This window comes from Trematomus bernacchii, unplaced genomic scaffold, assembly GCF_902827165.1.
Source record: "Trematomus bernacchii unplaced genomic scaffold, fTreBer1.1, whole genome shotgun sequence".
NCBI classification, from domain to species: domain Eukaryota; kingdom Metazoa; phylum Chordata; class Actinopteri; order Perciformes; family Nototheniidae; genus Trematomus; species Trematomus bernacchii.
The window spans coordinates 14144749-14165737 of NW_022987828.1; the positions used below are offsets into that span (position 1 = coordinate 14144749).

At 42.0% G+C, this 20989-nt stretch overlaps 1 protein-coding gene across 1 annotated transcript in view; it reads right to left on the bottom strand.

The window, feature by feature from the left end:
- Positions 1 to 168: 168 nt before the first annotated feature.
- The window catches only part of arid5b (AT-rich interaction domain 5B), a 77194-nt gene continuing 56373 nt past the window's right edge, over positions 169 to 20989 (bottom strand). Inside the window, exons 6-10 of the mRNA XM_034152222.1 lie at positions 19411 to 19684; positions 14244 to 14296; positions 13123 to 13220; positions 4893 to 5103; positions 169 to 4287 (exon numbers count right to left, since the gene is read on the bottom strand). Of these exons, the coding sequence (XP_034008113.1) occupies positions 2338 to 4287; positions 4893 to 5103; positions 13123 to 13220; positions 14244 to 14296; positions 19411 to 19684 (2586 nt within the window). The 3' untranslated portion in view covers positions 169 to 2337. The remainder of the gene's footprint in view (positions 4288 to 4892; positions 5104 to 13122; positions 13221 to 14243; positions 14297 to 19410; positions 19685 to 20989) is intronic.

Consider the following 20989-nt stretch of genomic DNA (forward strand, 5'->3'; position numbering starts at 1 on the left):
AATGGTATTACAATAATAAAAACCCCATTCATGCTGCACACTGCATTTACTCCGGAAACAAGAACATTACATCGACATTGTCTGAACACTAGCATTAAATATCACTTTATTCTCCACTGGCTAGTTATCTGCAGTTCAGTTAAAGAACACAACTGGAGGAAACATGTATAGATAGTAAAATATTTTAATTAAATATACAGGAGGTCATATCATACAAAATGTATTTTATTTTTTTGTCTTGCTCACCAGCCGGGTGATTGGTAAACAGATGGCTACTGTATCAAAAACACTTTCAGGATGCACAATAATGGAGACAACGTGGAAAAAAATGTGAACCGACAACAAATAAAAAGTATCCTAAATCTTAAATTGTAGTGTTTGTTTAAATATATCAGGATCGTGGTGACCTTGACACAGAGCAAACAAGGACACAGCTAGATTGTGTAACCGACTTTTATACTGTTTTTATACTATTTACAGATTATAACAGTTTATATGATAACAACCACGCGGTACTATCTACAGTGCTATTTACACAGAAAATAAGACAAGAGAGGGGTTGTCATGAGTTGATCCCATATGAATGTTCTGTACAGAAACCAGCACTAATGCCAGTTTTACCTACACACAGCAATGTACAGTACTTAATCAGAAATGATCTTTATCTAAGTATTCAGTAAATCTCTACACAGACGTTAACAGCTTCTTTTTCTTCTTCTTTTGAAACACCAGACATGTTTGACTGTGTATTTCGACTATCCTGGATTGCAATTATAGTGGTTGTAAAAGCCAGAGCAGGTGTTGTGTCTCCACCTCAGGCGCTTCAGCGTGGTCGGCATACTTTATGGAGTCTTGTACCTTTTCATCACTGCTAAGAAAACACCTGAAGCGCACACGCCCTGCGGATAACAGACACCAGACCTGTGTCAATATCAACTACAAGTCAATCTTTTCTTCTATAATTGACTGCCTGACACAGTTCAGCTAAGTACATGGAGTCATTTAAGCACAATACTAACCATTAGGTTAAAGCATAACTGTTTATATTTTAAAAACTTAAAATGTTGTGCCTATCTGGTGTCTGAAAGCCAAGTGTGCCGTTTAGTTTTTGTATGAGTGTCTGAGCGCTGCATTTCAGACACGAGTGACAGTAATATTGATATTTCTACCCTGCTACAGAAGATAAACCTTAACAACTGTAGTGCTAACTCTAATCCAAGACTGCGAAAGGCACAGATATTTGCAAAGCAATAATATCATAAGTGACAACATTCCTATCAAATTATACAGTGAGTCTTTTCTTTGAATAAAAAGAGTCTGTTCACCAAAAAAGAGCTTTTCAAGTCGACAACAAAAAGATGAAATGCTGATTTCTTGTGGTGAGCCTTCCACAGCAGACGGCTGCTTCATTACGCTGGTCCTACAGACGAGGAAAACAAGCTGCTACAGTCTACTCATCACAAGGGGGTTTGGGATCAAAATTAATCTCAATTTAGGAAATACAAATGAAGCTTTTCATTAACTAAAAAACATTCATGATTTGTCAACCCGATTGACAACTGCTTGATGATCTGGACTGAAATATTAACGAATAAAGACCTGAACTGTGTGAGCCTACAGTACATCTGTTATACACAGCACCTCTGGATGTCACGGTAACACCATTTCATGTTATGCAGCACCGCAATGAGTGTTAATGTTTATGCCACGGAGGATTTACTGTGGCAGAAACTGGCAACAGCGTTCAGCGTGGAGACATGTAAACAAATGCAACACCATTGGCTGCTTAAAGTGTAATAATGCACTAAACAGCTGCTGAACGTTTTTTGTGATGGTGAACGCACCTCTAGTTATATAAAGAATTTCATTTACGTTGTCATGTTACTTGTAGTGTTTTTAAGCAAAAAAGTTTAGCCCTCAGACGCAGTAAACAAATGGCTTTTCTCTGTTGCCCTCCACTTTTCACACATCCCGAGCAACAACCTGACTCATGGTGACTGAGAGCGGCAAACTGATTTGTGAGCACATACACATGAGCATTGTGCAAATAAGGATACAACAACAACAACAACAACAAAAGATACAGTAAGTGGTGATACAAAATAAAGAACAGTGCAAAGTATATAAACAAATGTATACACAAATAAAAAAAACAAAAGAAAATGGAATCTTCAGTCTGCCTGAATGATGAGTTTATCAGTCTGTAATCAGCCATAGTTTTTTATAATCAGTGTTTATTTATTTTTTCGACTGAGCCACAATCCCCGAGCAAAGAGAGACAGAAAGAGAAGCTGAGAAAGTTTTCTGAGGATGAAGAAAGAAAGAAATCTCTCTCCCTCACAGTCTGGTGCTGGGGTGTACCGAGGACAGCTGAGGGGGGTGGAGGGTGGAGAGCGGGTACAGGTGGTGCAGCAGGTCCCCGTACAGCGCCGCCCCCCCCGGGTGCCGGTAGAAGTGGTGCGGGCTGGGGCTGGCGCTCAGCAGCTGCCGGTGGAGCATCATGGAGTGGAAGGCCAGCGGCGGCACCAGGGGGGACACCGCCGACTGGCTCTTCAGGTACTGCAGGCCCGGGTGCTCGCCATGGGAGACCAGGCTGACGGGGGGGTACATGGCAGTGTAGAGGTGGTGGGGGTAGGTCGTTGCTGGGTGGCCCTCGGGGAGATGGTTGTTGAGGTGAACTGCGTGGGCCGGCTCGGCTGGTTTGAGCTCCTCCGGGTCGCTGCGTCGGATGGCCCCCGTGGGGTGGATGGGGGTCACCACGCGGACCTTCCTCTCCGGGACCTCCTCGCTCTCCAGGTCCGCGTGGCTTCGCTTGCTGGGTCTGATGGGGCTGGTGAGGGACGAATCCCTCTCAGATTTGGGGCTGGGGAACGGCTGCAAGGACTCTGCCGGGCTCTGTTTCGAGGGAGAGATGGTCATTGGGGGAACTCTGCACGACTTAGGGTGGGAATCCAAACCCTGGTGCATGATGGGATACGGTAGCCCGCAGAAGGAGGACTTGGAGTAGGGGGACACCCTCTGAGAGAGAGGTTTAGCGATTGTAAAGTCTCTGGGCTCATCGTCCGCCTCTCTCCTCTCGGCGTGTGTTTGAGTCCTGTCGCTGTAGTGGGATCTGTAGGCTAAGCCCTCCTGCTCCAGCCCGCTCACCACAAAGCTGCCCTCGTGCTCCCTGCTGTAGCGCTCCCTCCGGTCTCCGTTGGGGAAGCCCACCATCCTCTCCTGGCTCAGGCAGTTCTCAGTTTGCCTGTACAAACTGTGGAGGTGAGGCGAGGAGTAACAGTCGCCCGTGTAGCTCCGGGGCTGGGAGCCCTTCAGGAGCTTCTCCTCGGCGCTCTCCATGCCGTCCTGGGCATGGCATCGGGGGAGATAGGGTTGCCACGGCGGGTTCATTGAAGGCTGGAGGTGATGGCTTGTCCGACAGCTGTAACTCTCCCCCGCTGCGCTCCTCTCTGACGCCCCGCTGGAGGCTTGTTGGTGAGGCTTGCTGCTCTGGGCGTGCTGGATGACCGAGGGCCTGAAAATGGGCGCTACCTCCGGGATGCTGTCCGACACACACCTCTGTCCCACCACCTCCTCCTCACCCTTTCTCTTCTCCCTTTCAGGAACTGATATGACAGGGAGAGAGGAAGTGGCGGTGGGAGGTGGAGGCTGAAGAGAAGGAGTAGTAAAGGAGAAAGGGTTGGACTCACACACTTGGGAGAGGAGCTTCTTTTTGGCTAAAGGAGACATGACCCCCTGGCTGGCTTTGCAGTAGGCGGCGGTCTGTGCGGGGGTCTGGATCGACTCCTTCCTAATGACCCCATAGTCTTCTTTCTCTGGATAGGAATCTGTGCTCAAGTCTATACACTCTGCCTGCTTACACATTGGTAACACTTTCCCCACTCTCCCACCGTGACTTTCTACGGAGTCTTTGACCCTGGAGGAGGGCTCGGGCAGAGCAACATGTCCAGCAGGTTTGTTCTGATCCCAACGGTGTGGTAGGTAGGGGCTTTTAGGAAAGAAATGCCCTTCACTTTGCTGTTCACAGGACAGTTTTGCTTGGAGGGCTTCGCTGATTTGCCTCCATTCAGGCTGGGGCCCGGGCCCCGTGTGGAGGAGTAGATGTGGGGCTCTGCAGTCTTGCTCTTTGGGGCAGAGTAAAGATGGCCGCTCCACCCCCAAGGACTCCTCTTTCTTGAGGGTGAGATGTAACTCTTCCTCCTCGATTACAATTGGTTCATCTCTCAGAGATATTTCCTGTTTTATAGCTGCCGACAGCTCGTGACTCTCTTCTTTCTCCTTGGAGTCCTGCGTGCAGAAAAATGATAGCTGTTACAGTTGTTTCTCAAGATGTATGAAATAAGCAACCATGTTATTATGTTCCCATGTAACATAACTCAGTCTGAATTTATTATATAAGGACTTTCTTCACAGAAAACGGTTGCAGTGTTAAACCTGGGTTAATGGTGTACAATAAAAACAACCCAACAGAAAGGCAACATAACATGAGTCAAAGCTCTTGGTTGGTCTATAATAAGCATGCTCTTTATGGATGGAGTTATATATTATAAAACCTTGACTTTTGGTTTCACACGGGACATAAACCTCAGTCTCCCGGATGAAAGTCCTGCCTCTCATTAAAAACACATTTCAGTTATATCAGAAAAAATGTTATCCAGAAATAAATAGGTTTCCTCGGAAACAGAATTGACAGTTTAGTTGTTTTGGAACATAATTGTTATGGCTGAAATAAGACGCTATATTTTCTTATTATTTGGCAATTTGAAGGAAAACAGGACATTTAAGTCAGAGGGTGCAGCACTGATGAGAAAACACGGGGAGATCAAAATTAAATTAAATTAAATTTAGAGCGAGAAGGATCTGGCAGCCGCTGGGAGAAGTCTGTGACTGACCTGTGATTGTTCTTGGTCTTTCACCGTCTCCTCCCGGTCCTTTCTACTCCCCAGCTTGGGGTTGTTGGGGCTTTTCAATTTCTTGGCCCCCACTCCTTTGGATTTGGCTCCTGACGCCTTCTCTTGGACGCCCTCCTGCTTCTTGGGTTTGGACAAGGGGAGGGGTTTGTCATGCTCGCCTTTAATTTGCCTCTCATAGGGGAGGAGGAGCCTGAGGAAGAATGCAGGCAGAGGACGGCAGATTAGTTTATAGTATGATCATGTTGTGTCATGTCACAATGAAAGGAACAAAACTAATATATGCTTTCACACAAACAAACAGCAGTCATTTTTAGATATAACCGTATATTTTCCCATCCTAATGTGGGAGAAGTGAAACCATCAACAAATGATAATGTTTTTCATGAAAGGAAAAGGTACTTTATACCACATAAGTATTTTGTTTTGTAATACCAAAAACACAATGAGCTGCAGTTCTGCCACAGGCATGCAGAGGATCACATTATGTTGATTTAAACCTCCTTGTTTTAATATGAGGCAGGCACTAACAATCCTTTTGTAATTAATCTAGGTTAGGGGAAATCCAGGTTCAGACTGCTGCCAGAGTGTGTGTGTGTGTGTGTGTGTGTGTGTGTGTGTGTGTGTGTGTGGTGTGTGTGTGTGTGTGTGTGTGTGTGTGTGTGTGTGTGTGTGTGTGTGTGTGTGTGTGTGTGTGTGGGTGGGTGTGTGGGTGGGTGTGTGTGGGTGAGTAACCAGTCATCTCCTGCTGAGACAGATCACATTTGATATCAGTTAAACCGTGTGAGGGAAGAGTATGTGTGTGTTGTGTTTGTGGGTGTGTGTGTGTGTGTGTGTGTGTGTGTGTGTGTGTGTGTGTGTGTGTGTGTGTGTGTGTGTGTGTGTGTGTGTGTGTGTGTGTGTGTGTGTGTGTGTGTGTGTGTGAGTGTGTGTGTGTGTGTGTGTGTGTGTGTTGTGTTTGTGGGTGTGGGAAGATAATGTGATTGGGAGTGAAAAGGAGGAACATGCCTGGAAGAGTTCAGATCAAATTGTTAAAAATGAACCTCATAGCTTTTCATATTTAATTCAATTTACAAATATGATTATCTCAGAAGCCCTTAACTAGAGAGTCATAAAATATTTCAGATGGTAGCGGCGCCCTGCAGTTTTTAACACACTGTCCATTTGACATTATTAAATGAATGAGGATCGCTGCACATGCTCAAACTTAATTAAGTCCATATTTAGTGACAAGGAGCGTCCTGTAAGAAAAGACATTAAACTATTTTTGACTTGTGTTATTTCTCTTCTGAATACTTCCCAAGTCAATTTTCCGTATCTGATGTAATAACCAATGGGAACATTAAGATCTGGATACCATAACAATACCCATGTGTAAAATAATGACATGAAGAAACTAGTGAGGGAAACTTTTAGACTTTTATTGCTCAGAGAAGAAAATGGAAATTGGCACCACACCAGAAATAAGAAAAGCTGTGGAAAAGGAAACCAAGACAACTGAAAATCTACAACACTCCTAACTTCAATAAGCTCCTCTGAAAGTCTCTCCGGCTCCTTTGTCAGGTTTTTTACAATAACAATCCATAAAAGCCAGACAGAAACATGACTTTTTCAGTCAAGAGAGAAAATGAGGTCTTCTCGTGTAACGACAAGAGATGGTTGCAGTATTCCTTTTAAGGGACATGGCGGTAAAACAAACAAAGAATCAAGAGCTGTTTCACCCCCTCTTCAAAAGGAAGAAAAAAAAGCCTCAGAGAGTTCAAGAGGCTCTGTGGGATTTTTTGTTATTTTTCCTCTGAACAAAAGTGCTGGCAGGGAAAGCGGTGAAACTACATTTCATACAGCTGGTCTGGCACCAGGCCCCAGGCCAAGAAAGGAAATGTACTATTAAATGTGACTTATTGGAAAGACGGAGAGCAAAAGGGAAGAAGGGAGGGAAGGAGAAACAGAGGGAGAGAGGGGATAATGACATGTTAATGAAGAGCAAAAATGATTCTGAATGAAGGAACGAGAAAATCCTTCGTAAAAGGAGATAATACAAAGAATCTTTTTAACTTTAAAAATGCAGCGGTGGCAATTTATTTCAAATAGGAAAAAGAGTTCTCAGGTGTTCTATTATTAGGCATTATTGCACAGAACAGCAGGTAGATTAAATATTTCACCATTATAATGTGGATTGGATTTCTCCGGCTAGTGTGTTCATCGTGTGCGAGTGTCCAGCTGTTCTATTAGGGATCAAAGGGCGAGAGAATTGGCTTATACAGTATATATATATTCCTTACATGCCCCTTTTATATACCATAGGGTACACTGTTTACTATCAAAATGATCTGTGGGAAAGAAGACGGCTGCCTTGGCCTGGGTCAACTTAATGGAATGTCAATATGGGGCGGGGGGGGGGGGCGGGGGTGGGTGTCACAGGCCCGGATAATGTAAGAGCTGAGCCCGGGAAATTACTGGAGCCTTAAATAGTTCCAAATGGAAAAGCTAAGATGATGTGTTGGCCAAGAAACCAAAAGATCTGTCTCAGGAAGTCCCCTACGTCTGACTGTTTTTGCTTTATACGCATAATTATTACAAGATGACTGTAGCTTATAAAAACAATTATTCCCATAAGTAGGAGTTTCTATTCCAAGAGCTTTTACAGTTATATGTAAATGTACAGAAATGGCTGAATAAGCAAATAAGGTTTAAGCTTCAGGGCTCCATTTGTAACACTATGTTAAAAAAAAGAAATCATAATAAAAGAAAGAGTAATTTCAGCCAGTGTATATATAAGCTAGTCATGATCATGTAATAAAGCACTCATAATATAATACCACTTATATAAGTAGCAATTTCCTCCAAGGAAGGAGAAGGGTTGAGCTTGGCAGCCTCTGCATTACTTGAGTTAGAGCCAGGTGTAAGTACTGCTGGAGCCACTAGGGGGCGTGTGCTGCACTGAGAGATTCCAGGAAGGAATTTCATTAAAGAGGAGAGGCAACATTTTTATGAGGTCAATAAATACTTAACTTCCTCGCATGCCAATTTATCACCAAGGCTTTTGTTTAAGCAGCCGTTTTCCATGTTAGTAAAATATGCAGCTCAGAGATTAGACGTTAAATTGGCACAGTGTATGTAATTACATAAAGAAATATTGCTTAATATATATTACATTTATATATCCGTGTGATCTTTCTGGAGATCAATAAGAGTGTTGAGCAGAACATCAAACCACAATTGTCTACTAAGCATGTCTGTGCCTTTGAAATAATGGATTGCACACAAAGCACCTCCCCCTAAAAAACACAACTTGGCAAAAACAAGGTGACTTTACCAGCAATGTGCTGCTCTCATCTCAGCTTCATGTTACAGGAACAAGCTGTGTGCTAGAATCCAAGAAATGCCTAAGTCACCAAATAAGTGGGAAAAAGCCTGCGGGCTGTTCCATTTCATCAATTTCCCTCCCATCCGTGCTGAAATTAATTTTAACTGGTGTTGTGTTAAGATCACAAGAGCTGCTTCACGCGGGTAAAAAAAAAAGGAAAAGAAACTATTTAAAGAGCTGGTGGACAACCCCCCCGGGGCTGTAGAAAGATTTGGAGGAAAGAAAATGACTTACTTTTACAAGCCTGCTAGGATAAGGGGATAAAATAAAAAAGATAAACTCACATCTTTATGGACTTTAAACGCAATGATTAAGCATCATCACAGCAATGAGGAAACAATCACTGCAGTGAAGAAGGAGGGGGACAGGATGCCAGCAGAGGGATAAACAGACATTGTAGCTGCTTTGGATTCATGCCTCAAAGCCTCTCTTTTGTCTCCAAGCCAAACCACTTGAGGTGACCCTCATTCATGCAGTTAAAACAGGAGGGCAGCGCAGGAATGTATGAAAAACTTAAGTCCTTTGTCAAGTCTGAAAATACCAGATTTAAAATGACCTCTACAGTTCCCCCGGGGTTTGCTCTCATTAGCTGCCGCTGCTGCAGCTTGCGGTAAATGTTCCTCTTAGCAGGTGTGAGTGCTAACTGTTTAAAAAATAAATGTCTTTTATTCCGCATACAGACACACGCTCTAGTATTCAAATCCAAAAATATACAACATATGTTCCCTCTTGGTGCCCTACAGTGTACTGGAAGGGAGTCATTAATTTAATTTGCTACACTGAACTAGTTATTAATCTCAGTAGACTTGAATAGATTCTCTTTCAGTCGATTGCTTGTCACACGTCTGTGGCATCATTTGTGATTTCTCGTCGCCACTAGGGAGAGAAACCTTGGACCTTTTGATTAAATTCCACGCATAAAGAAATCATCCAATGTTGTGATTTGTTAGATTGCTGCTGCAAAAAAAAAAAAAGAGAGAGAGAGAGGTTTTATCACTGAATGCTCAATGAGGCATTTTGTCTTCTGGAAAGCATGTAGTTCTCAGAGGTTAAAATAGCTGCCTCTATTTTAGTGTAAAGAACATGCTGCTCTTCGGCTGCTTTCCCACACAATCGGAGGTCCGGATCCAGGACACGAGACGTTGCATATGCAAAGAATTTGGCCCTGCTTTTGATGCAGACATCATGTTGAGACATTGTTTACAGTGTTAAGGCATGCTGACAGACATCGTGCAACCATGTTATCATATTACAACATCTCTGCCTTCTCACCTACTTTATTTCCTAATATTGAATCATTTTTGCTTGCTCATTCAAATCTGTCTATATGGGATAAAAACAGGGGGGACATGAAGGTGGTAATCTTTAATCCCACTGCGTTAGAACAAGAGATCCGAGTCAATGAAAGCTGTGTTTGAGCCACAGCATTATTCAAGGCAAGCTTAAGTGTAACGCGCCACATTTGATGTATCTGCAATACAGCAAGGACAATGCAGAGAGATGCTGACGAGTGCAAGATGCTGGGAATCTACCAGAAATGTATTTTAAAAAACGACTTCCTGCCGTCTTTCTCTTTCTAGTATATGAAATCTTTTCTGCCATATTACTCAGCTTGAAGACTGGCTCAAGGTTTTCTAATAATTATGAGCAACCCATGTTTTTTTATAGCTGGAGAGCGGCTTTAGTGAATGCAGAGGAACATCGATACCAGGAGGAATGAATAAAGGCGGAATCAATAAAACATCTAGTCCACTCAAATTGGAACAGACGGGCATCTGTCTTGAAAGAAAAAACAGATCTGCATTTCATCCAGAGGATATTTCAAGGCCTCGGTCTACAGTACATCTGGCAAACATCTAATACTTTAAAAGATGAAATGATCTAATCCAAAAACCCCTCATCTAGCGCTCTCCGCTATTGCCCAAAACCTCAGAGTTTTTAAATAGCAAATTATTCTAAATTGCTTCTCTGTTGCCATGGATACACCCCCCCCCCCCCCCCCCCCCCCCCCCCAAAAAAAACTCCAATACCCCCCAATACCAACCCTGTTGTGCAATTACATGAGAGTGCCAAGGCATGGTGAGGTATTAGAAATCAGGAGAAAATGCACTGATATAGTGAAATGTGATGTTTCTGTAACAAGAGATCACGAAGGAAACCAGGGAGATTAAATATGTAGGAGCTGTTAAAAGGCGCTGACCTGTATAATGAAAGAAACAGCATGAAGTGCAGGCAGTTGGAGAGAGAGAGGGAGAGAGGGAGGGAGGGGGGGGGACAGAGAAAATGGCACAGCACTGAAGCAAAAGGCAGTCTATTTCAAGGTTATTGATGCCATCTTTTTCATGACCTCATTTTTAATTCAGAGCGCCGGGCCCTGACAGCTAATCTCGGGAAACGGTTTAAATAAATATCATTAAAGCTCTCCTGTAGCTGCAGCGGTAGACCTTGGCTTGGACATTTCTGCATTGATTTTTCCACGGCGCACTAATGAACGGCGCTCGGCGTCTAAAAAAAACAGTAACTTTGAAAATTACAATTAGCTGAGGTTATCTCCTGTTCAATTCAAGCCATGTAACTCCATTACTACCAGTGATTACCACCTGCTCCTGGACAGCATAAATATAGTTATTATTCCCCCGGCTCCATCTTTCACAATAACATCTCCTAGGAAACCATTTCATATGATTTTACCATTACGGCTGTAAAGGGATAATGTGTGTAATTTAAAATGAGAGCTGAATGTTTGTGGATATTCACAGTCTCTAACCCAAATAACACAAAGACAAATCCACTTCATCTAAAGTTATTATGTGCGGCAACAGTTTTTCCTTTCTTTCTTCTAGGTTCACACTTTATATTTCCTGCTCGACTGTACTTTGGCCCGCTGAGACAACGTGATCCTTGTGAGAGAAGAGGAAAAGTGTTGTTCCAGTTTGTACACTGTACAATCTTCCCTGTGAATTATATTTCTGTAGCACGTTGACTAATGATTAAAGGTGGAAACAAAGACTCCTCTGGGGAACAAACATACACTTCAGCGAGCCCACAAACAGCCTCATTCATCATGCGGAGAGAATGGCCGTGTTTGCTGAGTTAATACAATGAAGCTAATTGCCCTCCAAGCAGCCCAAACACCGAGGCTCAGCTAAAATGATTCCCCTGAATGGAAACTTGCTCAGCTTCAGTTGATCTCTCTCCCTCTTTCTCCCACACATCATCTCCACCCCCCCTTTCCTCTTACACCTTCTTCCTCTGCCCGATACCCACTGCAGTGTGTGGATATTATTGCTTTGTATTGATTCAGCATTATTTTCTCCCAGCTGCTTCTGGCTGGCTGGAGAAGGAAAGGCCAGCGCAGCAGCAGCAGCAGTCACACCTCAGTGCTTCCCGCGCTTCCCCCCGCCTGTCTGCCTGCGACCCTATTTACACCTAAACTGATGAACAACAAGCTTTTCACATCTGGCTTCAAAGACACTTCTTGGCAGAGTCACATCAGACTGATTTCACCAAACAAGGATCAAAGACATGAATGCATAAATTATATTTGGCCGGCATCATCTGCGACAGGAGGTGTTTGAAGTCAAATCAATTATGAGTGTAAATAAGGAACTCCTTCTTTTAAATCATATCACTGTTTGAGGCGAGAAAAACACCCTCAGAAAAACATTTAGAGGCACATTTGTGTACAAATACAACACTCTGAACAATACACTCTCACATCTTTGGTTTCACAAACTTCCTGGAAAAGCTTCCACTGCCTGTACTTGGAAATTCGCTTACAGCATGCAATCTTGACACAATATGTAACTGCCCGGCTCTCTCATATGGTACTGCTGGCATATTGATGTGTTAGACAGACAGGTGTGTGTGTGTGTGTGTGTGTGCGTGTGTGTGTGTGTGTGTGTGTGTGTGTGTGTGTGTGTGTGTGTGTGTGTGTGTGTGTGTGTGTGTGTGTGTGTGTGTGTGTGTGTGTGTGTGTGTGTGTGTGTGTGTGTGTGTGTGTGTGTGTGTGTGTGTGTGTGTGTGTGTGTGTGTGTGTGTGTGTGTGTGTGTGTGTGTGTGCCTGCGCTGTGCTGATGCGTGAGGGTCCCCGGCCCTCAGGAGTGACCTGCCTCATGAGCGACTGGTTATCTCTTGTTGGGAAGATCGTATTTGGCATTTGTTTAACCTTGGGAAAGTGTGTGTGTGTGGGTCTGTGTGTGTGTGTGTGTGTGTGTGTGTGCAAGCAGCCCTGCATAATACCCTCGCAGCTCCCTCAGGATCATATTCATATGCTTGCTTTGCTTTGGTAATACCATCTGAGTGATTATCATGTGGAGGTTCAGGATGCTGCAGTATCTGACTGAATGATTAGATGAATACATTAAAGTTGTGTTTCATCTCGCAGCTCAGTGAAAATATATGGTGGAAAGAGTAGTTAGTGTATATACTGTATGTGTGCATCCATGTAGGTCACTTAATAATTCAAAGCTTGCATTAAATTTGAGGCTTTTAAATCCTCTTTAGCCTGCTTGTAGTGCAGCATGGGTGGAGTTCACTGCGTAATTGGTTCCACAGTGCCACACAACTAATCAATGAATCCAAAGAAAATAACCGAGTCTCATCTCATCATGAATTGATTTAGGCCCATAAGGAAATCATTTATTAATCCTATTGGAACCGCATGTCCTTACAGTGAGATCTCATTGAAACAGCTCATTTATTGTCTTTTACTGTCCCGATGTTATGAATAAAGCATTGTGAAACCATGTTTGATGCAGCTGTGAGGGAGTTTACTCACGTCAGGCGATGCAAGCTGTTCCCTGTGTGCATGCATAATGTTTCATATATAACATGATTGCTCACCTCTCGTAGTGTCTCCGCGTACACGTGGCGGCGCTGGTGCTGCTCGGGTTCCCGCCCAATTCATCATATACATGCTTCCACTGTCTGCGGACTGTGATCTGGAGGGACGAATCAGAAGACAGAGTGATAAGACAAAGAAAAGCAATGAGGTGAATGGAGAGTGAGGAAAATTGAAAAAATATGAGAGGGGAAAGAAAAACAAAAGAGAAAAACACAAGTGGTTGAGATCATTTTGAGGTCTTGGGGAGTTACTGAGTCATGATGTTCCAGTTATTGAATCCTCAACACTCAATTCTCTAACATAATAAGCTCTGTTAACATCATGCAGTCAGTTGTTCCTGCTATAACCCCTTATCCCATAACAGATGACGGGCTACAGCGCAAAACTCCAGGCTGCCCCCGAGCTTACAAAGCCTGGACATGAAACGTGAGATAATCAGCTGCAGATATGAGCGTTTTAAAAAGGATATGAACCCCAATTATATGAGCTGTATCCTGTGTGTATGGTCTGGCTGTCTGTTTGGATGACATTAAACCAGCGAGTTAATGAAGAAACAGGCATGAGCCGTACACTTGACGACTTAACATCAAACATTGACTTCACTTTGGAAACGTGTCGCACATGAATAGTGAATGAATAAACGGCAGGTGGTTGCCAAGTGAAATGCCTCTGTCTAATACATACTCATGTCTGACTCACTCTGGTTGTATGTGTGTGTGTGTGTGTGTGTGCGTGCGTGTGTGTGTGTGCATGAAGTATATGTGGACTTATATGTGCATTTCACTCCGTCTCCAACATGGGAAAATATGAGCGATTTGACCAATTTCCTTTTGACCAGTGCAGAGCTGAAGAACATGTGTTTTCCACTCCGAGGGGATTTCGAAACAACGGCATCATTTTTTGCTAAATGTGGTTCTGAGCAAGACTTTCTTCTTGGGAAAATAGTGACTGACCTCAAGGGGCAAAAGGAGGGCAGAGGAAGAAAATACACAGAAGAAAGAAGGGAGGTTGTTCGGAAGAGATAAGGGGAGGTAGTAGAGAAAACAAGAGAGATAGAGGAAAGAAGGGAGGGACGCTGACGAAAGAGAAGAAATATATCGGCACATATGTGAATACTTACCAACTCATATCCTCCTAGTTTCTGAGCAGCTTGATACATAGTCCAAAGGTTGACTGTGGGAGACAGAAGACAAACAAGGCAGTCAGGAACTGAGCTGAAAGGCATGACGTCACACAAAGCCATTACACCAGAGAGGGAGATAAACACAGTGCTGGAGGAAGTATTTACATCCTTTAGTTAAATGAAAGCAGCAAGAGCTACATGTTAAAATACTTCATTGCAAGTAAAGCTTCCTTTAAAATGTACTAAAGTGGTCTAATTGTGAATGGCTCTTTCCGAGGATGAATGATAAACATATGGGGAAGTGACTGGGATACGTATCAATGAAATTAAACAATAAAACAGAACATATATAGAACTAAATATATGCAAATATGATATTTACAGAGAAGTACATATACTAACCTTGTATGTACAATATTTTTGATAGATAGATAGATAGATAGATGGATAGATGGATGGATAGATAGATAGATAGATAGAGAGATAGAGAGAGAGAGAGAGACAGATAGATAGATAGATAGATAGATAGATAGATAGATAGATAGATAGATAGATAGAGAGAGAGACAGATAGATAGATAGATAGATAGATAGATAGATAGATAGATAGATAGATAGATAGATAGATAGACAGATAGATAGATAGATAGATAGATAGATAGAGAGAGAGACAGATAGATAGATAGATAGATAGATAGAGAGAGAGACAGATAGATAGATAGATAGAGAGATAGATAGATAGATAGATGGATGGATGGATAGATAGATAGATAGATAGAGAGATAGAGAGAGAGACAGATAGATAGATAGATAGATAGATAGAGAGAGAGAGAGATAGATAGATAGATGGATAGAGAGATAGATGGATAGAGAGATAGATAGAGAGAAAGACAGATAGATAGATAGAAACACAGTGGTATTCATTCTCACACGAACAATGCATCTCACAGGAATAAAGTAATTACAGATTCCACGACTGACTAAATGAAAACAGCTTTTTATCATTTCCATACAAGGCAACGCTTCACTTCAGCTGAAAGGATGCAAATGAATATCGAGTACTTGTTCTGTCGCAGCTATGTGATAAAATACAGCATATGCTTCATCCTGACAAAGAGATGTGTTAACACTCAGCTGCAGCCTGCAGGTATGAATGAAAACCATTACGAGCATCAAACGCTTGGCAGTATGCTCAAACTTCAGTTTGAACTAATGCAAATTCATTTGCATTGATTTTACCATGCAAATACTCCATGACAGGCCATATCAAAATACAAGTCTTGTGTAACATTTTCCTAAAAATAGCCATGTGAGCTTTCAGAAAGGCTTCAAATGGCTGTCTAGCTTTGAAAGAAAAATGATTCCCACAAACAAAGAAACCCGAGTTCATTGAGGGACTTTTTGTGCCAATGACATTTGTATTTGCTTTCTGTAACATCATTGTTTAACATTTTAATATGAAGGCCTATAAATAAGAAAAGGAGGCCTCGCCTTGGGAGAAATCCATCAAAATTCAATCTGTACGTACACAAAGCCTTGCATTTGTCAAAATGACATTTTCCTATCTCCGCATTTGACAGCATTGATTTTTTCCTTCCCTCCTCTCAGCTACCGTTGTCAATGCTCGGGTGGAATAACAAAGGGAGCTGGGTAGGTTTTCTGTTTGAACTGAGCACTCCGGCGTATTGTGCATCTGACTGTAGAAACAGAAAGATGGTCTATTTAACTTGCTTGTTATGCATCGACTGTAATTACCACAATAGCACACGGGACTGGGAGGGAACAGAACAGATAAAGGAAATGAGAGAACATGCGTTTTCTTAGATGTCTTGTCATTAGCAATGTATTTTCTTAATTCCCCTCTATTTGGCAGGGACAATTATCACTGAGATAAGGATGACAAAACAGGAACACAATGCAGCCTCAATGACACACCGATGGCATGGCAATTAGACAACAAGGCTGAAAGCGGGAGACAAATTGGAACTGATGTTCACAATAACATGCTGATGACCGAGCACTGAAGCGCACACACACACACACACACACACACACACACACACACACACACACACACACACACACACACACACACACACACACACACACACACACACACACACACACACACACACACACACACACACACACACACACACACACACACACACACACACACACACACACACACACACACACACATATCCACAGTTAGCCGTTAATCTTGCAGATCAAGGGCATTCAGAATACACAATGTAACCACAACTACCCGTTTAATTCTTCCTCAATCCACGCTATCCCTCATTGCTTTCAACGCCTCTTCGGCACCCATACAGTACAACTTGAATAGCGGCAGCTGTAGAGCAAAGTCAATATTAGCCAAGTGATAAAATATAGAAGGACAGCAGCTCGCGTGAATAAGGCACAAAACTATTTCCTCTCCAACTGTACTGCTGCTCAAATGTGACAGCCAACTATTTTCAGTCAGTTCCTGTGATACAGGTGCTGGTGTGAATTTAGCCTCAGGTTAACTGCAGTCACTCAGAGCCACATCTCCTTTTTCCTTTTTGAAAAATGTCTCTTGAATGGAGCAATCTTTCATACAGTAGATGTATTGTTAAATGTGTTACAGCTGAGACGATTAGTAGATAAATTGATAGTCTGCGACCATTTTTAGTATCAATAAACTATCAGTAATTACTTTAAAGCTGGAATATTGAGAAATATCTAAATTAAATGAAGCTTTGATTGGATTTTATTAACTGTTTTTGACATTACAACTGAATAAAAAACTGATACATTGAAATAAAACAACAACAGATAAATCCCTAAAGACAATAATTGTTCATTTGCTGCCCTAAATGTTAAAAAAAAAGCGTAATAATTTATGTAAGTTTAAAGCAAAATCACAAACTGAGTCTGGTTCCAGCCTCTCAAATACAAGGATTACATATTCTTTCTTTTTTATTATCCTAAAGTGAATATCTAGTGATTATTCTGGGTGTTTAGTTTCAGATCAGCACCTTTGCTGTAAGATGTTTTATTAATAAAAACCCTGGAGTGAAATATAAATGCAGCATGAGGCCAACAAGAGGAACCGTGATAAAGCAGCATTAATATTTCTGGGTTTAAAATATGTTATGAGGCATTCGAGGGTAGACGCTGATTGACTGATTTTGAAGGGGTTTATTTCTCTCTGCTGGGCTGTAAAGATTCACAATGGCAGTCTTTAAAAAAAAAGCAGCTATTAGGTGAAGAGTAATATACATAAATAGTCCATGTTGAAATTCAGATTTTTTTGGAGGTGAATCAAATGGATATTTAAGCGGTGCAGCCAACAAAGCATGGGGTAGTTTCGCTAAATCGCACAACCATCTGTTGTTGCTTTGTTAAACTCTGGAGAACTTCATAAAACGATTGTTACTCAAACGCAACTAAAATAACACAATTTCAATTTCCATTACAGGAAAGCGAGGCCTTTGATCTTTTAAAGCATTTGTAGCGAGTTAAAAGGGAAGAATATGAAAACAGCGCCTGATTACATCTAAGGGTTTGTTGTATTAATTATGATGTGTTTTTCCTTTTTTTCCCGCTCGTCTTTACAAGTGCTGATGTGTGCTCGCTGCCAAGGACGAAGTTTAAACAGCATGATTTCACCATTTAATGAGCGCCCTTGCTTATGATGTGTCTGGTTTTGAGATGCAAAGCATGTACTGTATGTAAAACAGTTGGCGCGTGCACCTCGACTTTATTCTGATCTCAAACCGAGAAATGCCAACTAAAAGTAAAACATATTGGGTATTTAATTCTCCCTCCGTCTGTCTAACAGTCTACCTCCCTCCCTGCCTCTATCTCCCTCCACCACAATGACCTATTTAAGCAACAACATGTCTGCAGTTAAGATGACAGGATTGTCAAAATACCGCGGTGAGGTTAGCAGAGTCGAGGCGACCACAGCTTACCTTCATGTAATAGTTTAGAGTAATGAGTTTTTACTGTGCTGCTAACTGTCACTGTTAAATTCAGCCGACACCGCTCTCCCTCCCCTGCCTCTCGTTAATTTGCCTGTGTTGTCTCGCTACAATCTGATGTGAGTGGCTACATCTTTCTTGGCTCATTTGACATGAACACAAATGTGAATCCTTCCTTCAACTGAAAAAGTACATTTTAAAAACCCACAGTTTGAGGTGAGAGCCCACGTTCCCATGTGTCTTGCACAGAGATGAAACACATAAAACAAATTCACGAGCACAGTTTCAAGAGAAAAAAGCTCATCCAGTTTAAGATGTTTACGTGCACGCTTCTCCTCTCTGTCCCGTGCACACCGGGTGCAAGCTAAGCATCCAACCTATGTTGAAAAATCTTTCATCTCGGGCAGACGTGTTTTGCATGCATGTGATGTTCTTGAACATTGTTAGAGGACGTTCTTGGCCTTCACAGGAAACCCCTTTGACAACTGTGAGAAGATATTCTCCTCTGATATAAAAGCAAGCCAAAATAGGCTCTGACAGGAAGCTTCAAACGTCTTTTACCAACCACAAACTGTGATTTTTCTCATCAAGGACAATTATTCCTCTGGTTTATTATCACTGCAGATTGAATGTGTGTTTTAGAGTTTAACAGCAGTGTAATTTAGGGATTTTGGGCATGGAGCCTGCAGTAGTTGGCAGCCATTTTCTCTTCTCTAGTAATTCTAGTTAGGACACAGTCTGCCCTTGACTTGAATGCAAAGCAGTACTTGGTTGATCACAACATGGGGGAACTATAGATAACGTGCACAGAGATGTTGATTTAAATCCACACTGGGGTTTTCCGCGCTTATCTTACTATCGTGTTTGACTTTTACAGAGCGCAGTTTCACTCTGATATCTAAACTAACAAATACTTTCTTTTCTCAAAGGCACAAGACATTTTAAAGTCAAATAATGTGCGGTTGGGACTCTTTGCATTTTGAATGTGTTGGTACTTTTTACACCAATTCCTACAGGTATGTTTTACTGTAATACTTCAAGCAGCTTGCTAAACTTCCCCCACTGGTGATGTTTATGACCTAAATATCCAAAATACCCGTATCCTCACAAACTTAGCTATTAGTCTATGGAGTCCAAACTATAGCACTCCACTGTTTAAACATTGCCAGTGAGGGAATGAGTCGTCCTACTCACTCTGTTTGAAGCCGAGGAAGGGGATCCTCTCTATGGGCGTGTCTCTTTCTTTCATGTACTTGTAGAGCTCGACTAAGAACGCTTGTTCCTCCGCTCGGCTCTCCTCCGATGTTTCCTCCTCGTCATTATCATCTGTCTCGTCCCTCTCCTCCTTTTCCCTTTCCCTATCCTTCCCTCTTTCCTTCTCTTCAGCTGAGTATTTCCTGCTGAGGCTGTTGGCCTTGTGTCTGGCTGAAATCTTTCCGTTGGGTACCGTTTTACAGCTGGGTTTGACCTGAGAGAGAGAGAGAGAGAGAGAGAGAGAGAGAGAGAGAGAGAAAGAGAGAGAGAGAGAGAGAGAGAGAGAGAGAGAGCGGGAAATCAGATGAAAATGATAACCTTTTACAGAGTGCTATTCAAATGATGTCAGACACTGTGGATGAGATGTGTCTGTGTTAAAGAAAATAAAAAGATACTTCATGTCCACAGAGGCAGTCTGTCATTGATTATCAATGCAGCCGCTCTTCTTGTCATCACAGATTAGTTTGATTCTAGCTTCGAGAGAGAAATGCTAATATTGTTTTATCTGTCCAAGGTCACAGGAATAACAGCAGTGATGGATATTTCCTTCACTTTTAATATTATAACCAATGTTGGATTAAATAAGGTATGACGTCGTCTTGGACTTAATGGAACATTTAACACTGTATTCTTGTATTAATAATCATGGAGAATATAATACACAGATTATACAATAATAAGAATAATTGTTATTTGTAGCCCTATATCACCATATGTCGGACATTTATAAGAAGACCTTTAAGGGATCTAATACAATAAAACAATCCCATATACAAATTGTTTCATGTTGTTACACTAGACAAGTACAACTGTGTCATATTCAGTTACAATAAGGGTATGGTTGTCACAGACACATTACTGTATATTTTACTACATGTACTGTATGTGCTGTAACATTGCAATCCTGCTGTGTCTCTCAAAGTGAAATAGTTGTGGAATTAAAATACAGATGTACTACAAATATAATATGGAAAGCAACCAGCTGGCAAAACACAAGGTAAGGTATGATATGTAATAACTGCAGAGCTAGTGCACAAAAGAGGACTGTTACTGTTTACTGTCTAAAACTCTTGTTAAATTAATGTTGTTTAGCACCTCTTATCACCCTCTGTCTGAAACCAGAGCCCAGTCTACTCTGATTGGCTAGCTGGCTGGCTCTGTTGTGATTTGATATCCGCTTAGAGATGTCCCGCCCCTTAACCTGTGATGTACGTTCTGTTGGAGCGCTAGCCAATAGAAGCGAGGGTGTTACATTGTGATATCACTATGTTGTGGGAGTAAACAAACTTTGGGATTGCGGCCTTTGCAGACCATTTACATGCACAAACACCTATTTACCACACGGGAAAACCCCCCAAAAGCATAATGGGGCCCCTTTAATCTTTTATTTAACTAAAATGTTATTGTTTTTATTGAATAACAATAGTTTTTTTTATCTCTTGTCAAACCTCTGTTGGGCAGTGGGATGTGCATTTCCTCTCAGGGATGAATATCATTTAATATTTTAATGTTGTCCTCT